General features: G+C 41.4%; 1 protein-coding gene across 1 annotated transcript in view; it reads left to right on the top strand.

Moving 5' to 3' along the window:
• Nucleotides 1–10676, top strand: part of unc5da (unc-5 netrin receptor Da) — a 186942-nt gene extending 176266 nt beyond the window's left edge. Inside the window, exons 16-19 of the mRNA XM_073477388.1 lie at nt 1262–1411; nt 2849–3013; nt 3257–3435; nt 9252–10676. Of these exons, the coding sequence (XP_073333489.1) occupies nt 1262–1411; nt 2849–3013; nt 3257–3435; nt 9252–9450 (693 nt within the window). The 3' untranslated portion in view covers nt 9451–10676. The remainder of the gene's footprint in view (nt 1–1261; nt 1412–2848; nt 3014–3256; nt 3436–9251) is intronic.
• The last annotated feature ends 2178 nt before the right edge of the window (nt 10677–12854 follow it).

The following is a 12854-nucleotide window of genomic DNA, read 5'->3' as shown; positions in this document are numbered from 1 at the left end:
CGAGAGGCAGAACTGCATGTGAACAAAGAAAAAATTGGATGCAGGTGCCAAGAGCCAATTCACTCCACCTCTCCATCAGTCAGACATGGTTATTTGTTCATTTGTTCTCTTTTTGTTGGCTTTTGTGCGCGCTTCATACGACAATTAATTTCCCCTGTGAGCTTGCAGCAGGAATTGATCAGGTTTGTGACAGCCTGTATGCTTTGCATTCCCCCGCTCTCCGTGCTGTGTGACTGAGCGGATAAGCACCGTGCAGACAGGACTCACAACCCCACCCGTCCCTGTATTCCCAAGATACAGAAAATGTAAACATGCAAGTACATACAAACACACAGATGTTATTGTTCTCCATAGATGTGGAAAAAATTACAATATCACAAAGCGGGAAGCCAAAACACATAATATTGACAAAAGACTTTTGTTTCGTTCTCTGTTTATGTCTCGTCGTTGTGTACAACCAATATGTTTGGCTAACAATCCAGGCGGCTCGCTTTATCTGATTTTTAGGCTCTGGACTCGTGCAGTGTGTCTGTTTGATGCATTTTGTGTCTGGTTAAGTGTTGTGAGCAGCAGCGGCTCTCGAGGGGTTGCTGTTGAGCTTTTCACCTTTTTAGGGGCCAATCACTCTGGATGCATTTTGAAAGCTTAAAAAACGCACCGTGCACCGCTCGGCTTTTATTTTTCATTTACATCACGGTCACAGTGTGTCTTCAAATTTGCAAAGAGCACTGACAGATTAAAGTCGAGGCTTCCAAAACAGAGGCTTCTGTTTGACTTTGGACATTAATTGTATTTGCTAGGAGAGTGTCAGGATTTCTGAAACTGATTATAGGAAATGAGTTCTCTCGAAGAGGAAGTTTGGTTCGTGTATAGCCTCTGAACTTCAGGGCTATTCTCAATTATTTCACTGTTTTCGTTCTCAAGCAATGGATTAACCATTTGGGCTAGAACATTTCATGAAAAACTAAAGTACAAGTACCCCAACACCGTACCAAGTACAGTAGTTGAGTAAATGTAGTTAGTTACATTGCATAATTGTAGTTAACCCATTACAGTGAGGCTCACATGTGCCCGTATGTGTGTCCTGTGTGAGGATACAGTTTCACCAACAGAAACATTTTGTTGTCCGCAAACAGCTGTGTGCTCCAGACTTGATACATGGAGTCTATCAGCCATATAAAAATATCTGCCTTCTTTTCTCTGCTTCCCTAACCCCCGTCTCACCCCCTGCACAAACAAACCCACACCTTTTCCTTATCAGGAGGTGGCAGTGGGCGAGCGCAGCAGGGGCGGGCGGCTGCTGGAGGAGCCTAAAATGATGCTGTTCCGGGGGAACACCTTCAGCCTCCAGGTGTCCATTCAGGACGTCCCACAGTTACTCTGGAGCATCAAGCCTTTCACCACCTGCCAGGTAGGTATTTGATAGTGTGTGTATGTGTGTGTGCATGTGTGTGTCAATTAGCTTAAGGAAATCAGGTTCACTTTGTGCATCTCGGCTGTAATTTAAACTTCATCAGGGTCACAGATCTGGAACGAAGCTGTGCACCTTCATCTCCTCGGCCTCCTCTGTTCCTCCATTAGAACCCCCCTCCTCTACCAGTTTCCCCTTTTTCTCACTTGGTCACATCAAAGCCAAAGGACGGCAGCAAGGGCACAGCAGGCGATCACTACAGCTGGCTATCTCACCCACACACACACCCTTATACTATTAATTATGACTTCCAGGCAGGCGCACACACACATGCATCTTATAGTTATCTTCCTAGGGGTCTACAAACTGCATGTTCTGCTCTGCCCTGTGATGTTCATCCCGCCAGTGACATCCTATTAGCCGTATTAGCCCACCGTAGCGCCTCCAGAATACCAACAAGGCTTTCTTGGAGAGGGAAGAGCCGCTATATGAGGGTCCTGAGGGGAAGATGGCTGTGGGCCTTTTTATTCGGGCACCACTCTAGCCGAAAGGAGGCTTTTACAAGTAGCCATCCTCCTGTCTGATGGATCTGAAGAGCGGATGATTCATCCTTGAAACACTGTTTTTGACCTGTTCTCACTGTGCCACTGTCTGGGTCACGCAGTAGTTAGTAATGGAAGTTGAAATTGGCCTTTCAAAGTTCCATTCACTCCAAAGCTCCTCTACTTTTGGTGTCGCAGCTGACAATTTTTGGTGGACGTGCAGTGAAAACGGGGTAAATTAAGGCATCGCTGTTCTAATTCCATAATCACATTACTGATCTAACAGATTGGCATTTACAAGCATATTCAAGGCATTTGAGGAGTATCAGAATTTGGGAAAGAAAACACAACAAGCCTACAAAGTGATAACTATGGCTGGGAAAGTCTGGCTTTATTGCTGTGGGCTGTACATGTACTGAAAAAGATGTTAAGAGGATGATTTTATGTCATTACATGGACTTATTCTTCTAATAATGTGGGCTTAGGTCCGTGATGTTAATTGAACTAATGTTTGCTTGTAAAACTAGCCACGCTATAGAGCAAAAATAACCTAATTATTCCTCCCAGGCAGCAGTAAGTAAAATAATATCTAACTTATTACATGTTTTTTGCACTAATGACTCCAGCTCTTTCATGCATATTCTTTCCAAGGGCTCTAAATGTTGGTGCTCTTTCTGATGCGTAAACGCCTTGATTAGGTCATATCATTGATTGGCTAAAGAAGCCACTCATTCAGTCTTAATTAATCATGTAAACAGCAAAGTGGGTGGCAAAGCAGGATTCAAATAACGAACGTCTTTCGGCAGGGATTTAATGAGTTTGTTGTCTCCTCTGCCTAATCCTTTCATCGTTCTCCCTGTCCGCCCTCCTCCTCTCCTTCCCAATCGTTCCGCAGGAGTTCTCCTTTTCTCAGGTGTGGGCCAGTAACCAGCGTCCCCTGCAGTGTGCCTTCTCTTTGGAGCGATACAGCCACTCCTCGTCTCAGCTCTCCTGCAAGATCAGCGTCCGACAGGTCAAAGGCGAGGAACAGATACTACAGGTCTACACGTCCGTGGTGGAGGTGAGCAGCACGGAGCGAAACACTGTGTTCTCGCCGCGTGGGCAGTCATGCGGCTTGTTAATAGGTTCTTATATTACAATGAATAACTCTTGATTTGATTTAAGAGCTTGCTTAATGAGCCACTCTGGGAGCTTTTCATGTATAGATTGCAAATTGTCTTGATAAGTCCTTGTCCTTGTCTTCATATTGAGACTTTCAGCTGCAGTATCACCCTCACTGCTCTCTCCTTTTTCCTTTTGCCAGAATGAAAAGGGAGTGGTTCCCTTTTTCACTCAGTCAGACTGCACCATCACCTCTCAGACAGGGTCAAGGGCCTTTAAAATCCCCCTGTCCATCCGTCAGCGGATCAGCGCCACCTTTGACACCGCCAATGCCAAGGGGAAGGACTGGCAGCTCCTGGCTCAAAAGCTCCACATTGACAGGTATCAGTTGTAGCACTCAGACTTTCAATTCATCCTCATATTATCTTTATTATGCGCAGTTGTCATTTACCTATTGCTGAGTCATCTATGCATAGGTGTCGTTTACACCGGGGAGGCTGGGGACACTTTCTGAAATGGCCTTTTTAGGAGCTAATTTGTCTAAAATGACATGTTGACTAACAAACAAGCACTTTAGCAGGACCTGCAGTTGAAACTGGCTGCTGCTGATTCTGGTGCGAAATATACAGCCTGCAATATGTCAAGATAAGTGTTAATATGTAGCATATGCTGTAAAATCAGAATGTAACACATTAATGATTAAGACGATTGCATCTTGTTAAGATGGTGACTTACAGAGCTACTCACTAAAGTAGTGTCTGATGTCTCCTCCCTTGTTCCTCTTGGACATCGTGCAGTTTGGTTTGCTGTATATTTGACTACTGTGTTTCTTTTTAAAAAAAGAAATGTGTAGCTAACCATTGTACTTTTCCTGGATTGAATATTCTGCGGCCTTGTGCTCCGAATGAGTCATGTTTGGTTGAACTTGACTCATGACTTCTTGTGAACTCTTTGTTTCCATAAAGTTTAGGAAAAGTGAAAGTCACCCGTACAAATAGTACCTGACTAAAAGTCTTAAAGTATCTGATGTTATTATTAAACGTAAGTAAATTACTTTTGGGAAGCGGTTTAGACTCTGACAGAGGAGGTTAAGTAAATGTAGACAATGCAGCAACTTCCACCATCTTGGTCTCGCTTGTCTCTGTCCACCGAAATATCAACACTGTCAAGATGTGTCAAAATTGACCAAAGTTGGAACCTGGATGAAAAAATATGCGCAGATTTACTTAATCCAACTGATTTTTTTCTTTGCCAAATATTTCAAATGGTGTGACCAACTGCTTTTACTGTAAATGTGAGATGTGATGTCTTTTCATCAGTGCAAACAAAACAACATTATCATTTACTTCAGGAAAAAATCATTGCACTTGTGAATGAATAGTAGATGAGAGTTTCACAAAAACATACACTCACAAAGCTCCTCTCAGTGTGTTTGTGAATGCACGACTTTTCTGATTAGTGGAGTCTTCTTGTTTTAATCTCGCTGCCGCTAAATGATTTTGACAGCAGATCTTGTGAACCCTTTGTTTCTCCACTGTTAGGAAAAGTATGGATGAGGACTGGTACTTGTGCACTCAGCGTTTCTTAGTTTCTTTTGGGAGTCAAATATAATTCAAATAGTAAAAACATTTGTACTAATCGAATGCTGAGATTACTATTCTAATGTGTATTTTTGTATAAATGTGTTGGCAAAACCGAGGGTGATAAAAGGACAGCCGTCACCGCAACCTCCAGTGTCTGGCCTAAACATGCATAAAAACGAGTCACGTGTGATGAACAATAAAGTTATCCGAATCACGACCTCACGTTCAGGCTGCTAAAGTTTACCTCTAGCTTTACAGCATCAGAAAGCGACGCAACAGGGTCTAAGCTTGATTATTACATCGCAAGAAAGCTGTTTTAAATGTATTGGTAACGTGAGTGCCCTCCAGTGGACAGAACATAAAACAACCACATGCTGACAGTGGCATTGGCAATACAAAAGCCTGTGTATAGGTACATAGTAAATATTTACCATAGGCTAAATTTGAGCATTAAAAATGTTATTTGAATATCAAAAAAATATATATTTGACTATTTTTTTCCTGAATACTCTACTCTGACGTCATACTGACCCCCCCTTACATCACCTTAAATGGCATGAGTGACTCCCTGACACCTACGCGTCACACAAGCCCAGACATACGAATCGGCTGCAGTGTTTTGTACAGGTATTACTTATGAGTGATGTCTAGAAAGCAGGAATGCTGCCTGTTCTGGTCTGTCCTCTATGTAAACGTCGCCCTGCTTTGAATACTATTTTTAATCTGGAATTTAGGCACCGTGTCAGCCCTAATCTTCCATCACCAACCAGCCTTCAGTAACACGCCACACTGCTGATTTCATTATAGATCGAGAAACACATGCACCGAGAGAGGAGAGAGAGAGGAGAGAGAGAGAGAGAGAGAGAGGGGAGAGATTTAAGGGCCAACTTTAGCACAGTCAGAATTACTGCAGACAAGATGCCGTGTTTTGCACAAATTTGAAGGAAGGTCTCAGACCGCTGACAGGCCAGCCTCTGGCAAGAAAATGTGTTCCTGTTAGCACTCTTCATTAGCAGCGTCTCTGCATGTGTTTCTATCCGTCAACCCCGGCTCAACTCTCTAGAGGTCGTGCCAGGTCAGTATTTGCGTAGGCTGTGGAGGATTTTCGTTGTTTGCTACAGGCTGCTCGCTACTACTGCTTCGAGATTTAAGTTTTTAATAATTTTAATTTTGGTTTGAGGGAAATTTGTCTTGGATGTAAAGGCTGCTCATTTAAAAATACATAGAATACAGTATAGGGAAGTAACAAACTAGGCCTGAGGAAACTCTGCAATGTGTGATAACATTGTTATGCAATGACGATGTGACTTATATATGTATAAACAAGAAAATATCCCATACTAGCTCTTTTCTTCATCCTCAGCAATCACGCTAGTTAACGTTGCAGTCGCCACCAAATCGACGACAATTAGCTGAGGCTTCATCTGATTGGCCAAATGGTGACAATGCGTGCCCATGTATCCAGGGCTCAGTCTAATAGGTCCAATGTTTTTCGATTTTTCTTCCATCACACACGTTCATATGGCAGTAACAATGAAAATACTATTTATCGTCACCACTGTAACGTACATGAACTGCATGTGCAGACATAATCGCATTCAAATGTTCTTAGTTAAGGAGATCCACTGACAGAAGGATGAATAAATGTTTATGGCTATTTAGGTGTATTTCCCTGTATTTAATTGGACCCCTGTAGAGCAGGTTTGCCCATTTTTTGTCTTTGAAGGGACAAAATTGAAACATTATGGTGGGCTAACGAAAAATAAAATGGTCAACCTGATGGGATCAGTTCGTATCCTGAATTCAGGATATGGGACGGGTCGGAAATCACTTCCTAGCCTGTTTCACTATCATCTTCTCAAAGAACATTCCCATAACTTTCATGGCTGTGTGGACCAGTGTACTTTTTACATATATGTTAACAAGCCAAGCTGAGATTCCTTAACGTAATATTCTCATGAAAAAATAACATCAGCACTCTCCGTCAAACCCCAAAGAGGCAGAGTTGCTGTTGGATCCGAGTGCGTACAGAATTAACACTGGCATTCCAAGACAGAGTGCAGTCAGTATGCTGGAAACCAGAGGTCTTTCTTTATTATTTTCCCTCAAAGTCAGCAACTCCAGTTGAGAAGCCTGATGTTATAATGGAGGGAACAGAGCTTGTCTGCGTGCTCTCCAGAAAGGCAGCTCCTCCTCTTGTCGTACAGGATCCCAGCCTCACTGAATCATCAGCCACTACCGAAGCCAATTTCCACCACTGCCGACTTTGTTAAAATGTCCTGCTGGCGCCAATCGCTCAACTGCTAATGTACATCCAAGTTTTTACAAGAATGAACCTGGGTTATACAAGTGTTAGAGAAAAATAATTTCTTCTGTTGGTGTTTACAGTGAGATGATGATCATCACGCCATTGTACAAACATTTTGATCTCCAAACAGTTGCCATACATGTCAGCATCTCTATCCATGAGTCCCAAGATGTCATCAGAAAACCTGACAGTAAAATTTTTTTGGGATGACTGCTTGTAGAGTCATTCGTATATAATGTAAATGGCAGGAACATCTGCATGGCCGTACTGCTCAAAAATGAGCGACGCCACCTGATGATGTATGGGTTTAACAGACATCTGTCTGCGCTTACTGAGAAGGATGTGTGAGCCCAGACAGATACTGTATCTGTTAACCTGTATTTCAGGTGGCACAGAGGGGAAGTCAATAATCAAGTGCTTATAGCCACAGAGGCTCTTAGATCTGTGCAGTCAGAAAGCGAACTATTCCCTCCTTCCTGCCAGTTGGAGAAACACGAGAAGGAAAAGTTAACTAAGACACTGTGACAGAAACTATGCGATTTAAGGAATTTCACTTAAACCGTCTGAAAACAAACATCTGTGACTGAGGAGAGAGGGAAAGGATTTTGGAGTGCTTTTTTTTTTTTTTCCTCAGCCCAGTCGAACACACCAATAAGCATGTAATGGGAATGTCTCTTGCTCGTTAAGCTGATTTTTGTAATTATTTCTCCGAGTGTGTGGGAACGGCATCAGGGAGGGAAGGAGAGGAGACGGCGACAAAGGAAATCCCATTGTAGGGAAACAGTGCACTCTGTTGGATATGTGTTGTAACAACAGCAGAGGAGTGAACCGTGTGTTTACACTGCACACTGGAGCTGGATGTTACTGCAGCCATGCTATTGTTAACCTGAAACCAATTTAGTTCGTCTTTGCCGACTATTACAGTCCAACCAATGGTTAGATCAAGTGATTTTTCTGGAAACAAGACATTTCCAATTCCAATTTCAGTATTATTATATTAAAATTAGTATTTCTGTGTAGAAATCCATGAAGTGAAAGATTTTTTCTCACACTATGAAAATAAGTAAGCTGGTATTTTAGGAATTATTATATCTCAAGAAAAGGTACAAATATTCAATGTATATATTGAAAGGCAAAATTGAGAAGGCTTAAAGGGACATGAAGTTCAGTTTGCTTAAAGAAGGCCACTTCTCAGCTCGTGAAAACAGTAGTATGATGTCTTCTGCTGCTCTTCTCAGACTGTTTAAAGAATGGAAACCACATCCATATCTATACATCAGTCACACCAACAGGCTGACAAGCTCTACGATGGCAGGTGTGGTTAACTATCCAAACGGTCCAGGATAATAAAGACCCCAACACCTGGACAGAAAACAGTAGCACAAAAGACTTGCATGAAAACATTTGATCAAATTCATCATCTCATAAATCAAGATCTACACTACCTACACTGTACGTTCACAGTCATGTTGTGTTAAAGTCAGATGAGAGAGAGGAGACATCTTCTAATCGTGTGCAGAAACTGAGTCTTATCACCGTTTTATCAAACGTTGCTGGATCAAATCACAAAAAAGGAAAAGGACACACCTGTTCTACACACAGCTACACCGGCTGGCTGGCCTTACGGTTCAATTTGGCCCGACAGATGTTTAAAAAAAAAAAAATTCAAAACATATAATTATGTTATACTGTTTTGTATAAGAGTATAACATGGAGTCGACACTACTATTTTGCATCTTAACAATATAATTCAATATACGCCTACTTTTTGCCCATGGCCCACCGCTAAGTTTTAGTGTTTGGCCCTTCAAGAGAAAAGTTTGGGCATCCCTGGTATAGAGAATATGGAGAGTGTTGTCATGTTATGATTTATTTAAGTGAAAATATTGGATCTCATACTTTTGATTCAGACGTCTAGACATGAAGGTCTGGAGAAAAAGAAATGTAAAAACTTTCTGGACTTGAGATGAAGTACAGAAAGCCTGCATTACAAACTGGAGGTGTAGAGTTTGGACTTAGTGCATATAGGAGGCAGGAAAAGTCTAATTAATCTTGCTATTGAGATCTATAATGGGAAATGGATCTAGTGTTTTTGAAAAAAATGAGGCTGCTTTGAGGTGATTTCTCATTCGTTTTTAATATCAGTCACTCGCGAGTCCTCCAAGTGTGTAGGAGTGCAATATTAAATCTCTGGAGTAGCCCTTAAAAAATATCCTGGCATTAGCCTTCTTATCATAACCAGTGCAAGGCAACCACTTCATTACTAAACCACTAATAACCACCACTTTGTTTTCTCTGGCCTGCAGGAACCTGTGCTACTTTGCATGTCAGGAGAGCCCATCATCAGTGATTCTGAGCCTGTGGGAAGTCCAGCACCAGGACTCGGGGGACCTGGACTCACTGGCCAGTGCCCTTGAGGAAATCAGCAAGGTCCAGTCCCCCAGGACCGCCACTCTTGGCTGCAGCAGAGAAGAGCGAGACTCAGAATTCACAAAAGTTGGGTAGGTCAGGGTCAGGTACGAAGCAGATCAAACAATGATGAACCTTTACTGCATGAACACTGTTGATCAGGTGTACTAGCTAATGAAGAGGACAGCAGGGAAACTCTGTTACGGACTGTTAATAAAGGAACACCTCTGCTAAACCAAATAGCACATAAGGACAGACGGGGATCAAGGAACAACTGTGAGAGAGAATTATGTGAGTGTGGAACGAATTCAGAAGAACTTAAGTATTTGCGAGGCACCAACAAACATTTGAGAAAGGAGTTAAGTATCCCAGACCCTTCTTTGATTGAGCAATGTCAAGGTCTGACACATCTGGATTTGATAACCTGCATTCAAGGATTATGAATATCTGTGTGGAGAGGACTCAGCGATGGATGGAGCCTGTTTCAGACAGACTGCCAGTCAGGCTGGAGTTTGTGACCTTCCCAGGATCGGATGTGCTGCCTGGCAGTTGCCCTCAAACAGTCTTCTGGGCTGTCAAAATGTTTGGTGTAATGTCATTATGTTGTCATTCATTTTTCGAGATCTCCTAATGCTTCTTTTTCTTTTTTCTGCACCGTGTCTCTAATGTTGCCGCTGGAGATGGACGAGAAAACAGAAAGTAAGAAGTGTTGGATATTGATTATTGATTTTGTCGGAACTTATTGTCCAAAGTATGTGCTCAGAGACTCGATTTGATGATGTACACGTGTGTGGATGTCTAAGAGATGAATTTATAAAGGCTTTGACGGAGCTAAATTGGCATGATCACATGGATATCAATCATTCTAAGAAACACACATATGTAGAGCATTTTCAACCCAACGAGCAGAATACATTGTCGAAGCAAAGGCTGCAGAAGTTACACCAACATGCATCACAGTGCACCTGGAAAACTAATGATAAACGACTTCATATCAGACAGACAGCTGGAACATTAAACACACTGCTAATTCTTTTCGCTGGTTAAATGGTGCGTATATTTTCAAGACCCTCTGGGACTTCTTTCATTCTTGATTTTTTTTTTGGATTTAAATTTTGACTTTTTGATGTGTGGCTTGACTGGAGCTGCCTCTTTTTGGATCATCAGATACCCGGACATCATTATCTGGAGACACTTAGCCAACTCTCGCTCCCGCCCCTCGGTCTTTTCTTCCCAGGCAGAGCCAGCATCCACTTGAACAAAGATATCCTGATCAGTTGCTCCACCTGCCCGTAAACTTAATAAAGTGACTTTGTGTTGAACTCTGTGTTGGCTCTCTCTTTTCATCTACTTAATGAGTTATTGAAAGGCCTGGCAGCCCACAGACTGTACAGTGTGGAGGAATCAGCTGCAGTAAATCTTCAAAAACTGTATTCAGCAAAGAGATGAAACAGAGGCCCATACAAAGTCCAATTTTCAAACGTGTAAATGAACTCCTGCACGTAAGCGCTCGTTACATTTGGCTGGCAGAGCATTGCTAATTTACCTGGATGTTGCATTGTGTTGCTGTTTGAGCTGCACCAAAAGCCTCGGCACGATCGTCGGTAGTCACTTGTTCAAACTATTGATGGGACGACTTGTGACTTAACCGAGAGAGATTTCCTTTCAACATGCCTGATAGACCATTTGTTCTAACCCTTAACATCTGATTTAAAGGGTAGTATTTGTTTTAGATGCCCAAGGCTTTAGATGGAGAACAAATCTTCAATGAAATCTTCCTTTGTCCCATGCAGGGACAGTTACTCAGCTCCCGGAGGAAGTAAAAATTCTCTTTCAAAGGGTTTAAAAGTCAACATGTCAAACAATGCTGCTGCCATTCCTTCTTCAAATCACTTAAAGGTATATTTCAGTATTTTGGGGAAAAAGCTATTCGTTTGCTTGCCGAGAGTTAGATGAGAAGATTGATACCACACTACAGCCAGCAAATAGCTAGCCTGGTTCTGTTCTTAGAGCTGTGACAATGAATCGATTATTTGTCAACTATTAAATTAATCTCAAGACAAAATTCTCTGAGTCCGGCTTCTTAAATATGAATAATTTCTGGTTTATTTACTCCTCTGCGACAGTTAACTGAATATCTTTGGGTTGTGGACAAAATAAGAAATTTGAGGACGTCATTTTGGACTTTGGGAAATACTGATCAACGTTTTTTGACATTTTATAGACCAGACTACTCATCGATAAATCAAGAGAATAATCGACAGATAAATCAGCAATGAAAATAATCATCAGTTAGCTGCAGCCCTGGTCCAAACGTAACAAAATCCGCCATCCAGAACCTCTAAAACTTGTTAATTGACATGTGATACCTTGTTTGTTTAATCTGGACAAAAACTGGTGCGTTAAAATTCAAATTTGCAGTTTTACCGGCCTGCCCTTGCTTCCAGTGTTTATGCCAAGCTAAAGCTAAGCAGTCAGATTTGGTATCGATCTCCTTTTTCTAACTTCTCACCTAATTTTTCTAGAAAGTCAAACAATTCCTTTCACGAGCCGAGACTCACAGTTTCATATCCAAGCTGCAAAAGAGGGATGAAGATTCAAGTGGGCTCATGCTGGCTCTGCAGTGGAAAAGCAACTTCCTGCTGAGACACGTATTTGATGCCATGGTCGGGGCTCCTGAAAATCTGTTTTTAGTGAGCCGTGACTGCCAGAATAATCAAACCCAGCGTCTATCAGCAAGTCTTTTTTGTCATTCTTCCTGTATGGATCAGAGAACACCATATGCAAAACAGAAAAACGCTTAATAGGGATTCTTCACTATCAGCTGAAAAGGTCACTGTATATAAAGGTCAACGCTTGGAAGAGGAGGAAACTCTCTCTAGTGTCACATGCTGAGTTAGATCACTCATGCAGATCTAAACCTTAACTAAGCATGTAAAATACAGATAACAGTACAGAGAAGTCTCAATAAAAATTACATTATAAGTGTTTGAAGGAACTGTTGGCGCAACTAATGATTGTCTGTTGATTATTAATCGATTGGTTTGGTCCATAAAATGCAATCAAAAAATAATTTTCCCAAAACAGTGACTGTAAGTATTCTAATTAAATGTTAAATTTCCATCTGATTTTATTACATAAGTTGAACGTAAAACATCACATTTAGGGCAAAGTTTTCCTATCATGTTGAGTCAAAGTGAATCAATTCAATTACTTACAGTGATTAAATATTAACACAGACTTTAACACAAACCTCGTGTTTATTCAGTCATTACATATGAAGTTAAGGGGATCTTCTGCATAAAAAAACAAGCATTTAATATTCAAGTATTATACATAAATCTGTATACTTTAATTTGTGTCCTGTAATAAATCACACGTCTAGTCATTTCATTAATACACACTGACTCAACATGAAAGAAAGATATTCATTAAGTTTGACCCTTTACATTAAACGTATTTAATAGAATTTGTTGCTACGTGTCATTAACATACTTAAT

This window comes from Pagrus major, chromosome 12, assembly GCF_040436345.1.
Source record: "Pagrus major chromosome 12, Pma_NU_1.0".
Classification (NCBI taxonomy): domain Eukaryota; kingdom Metazoa; phylum Chordata; class Actinopteri; order Spariformes; family Sparidae; genus Pagrus; species Pagrus major.
Note: the sequence above shows the minus strand (reverse complement) of the source record. Positions and strands in the feature narration are given on the sequence as shown.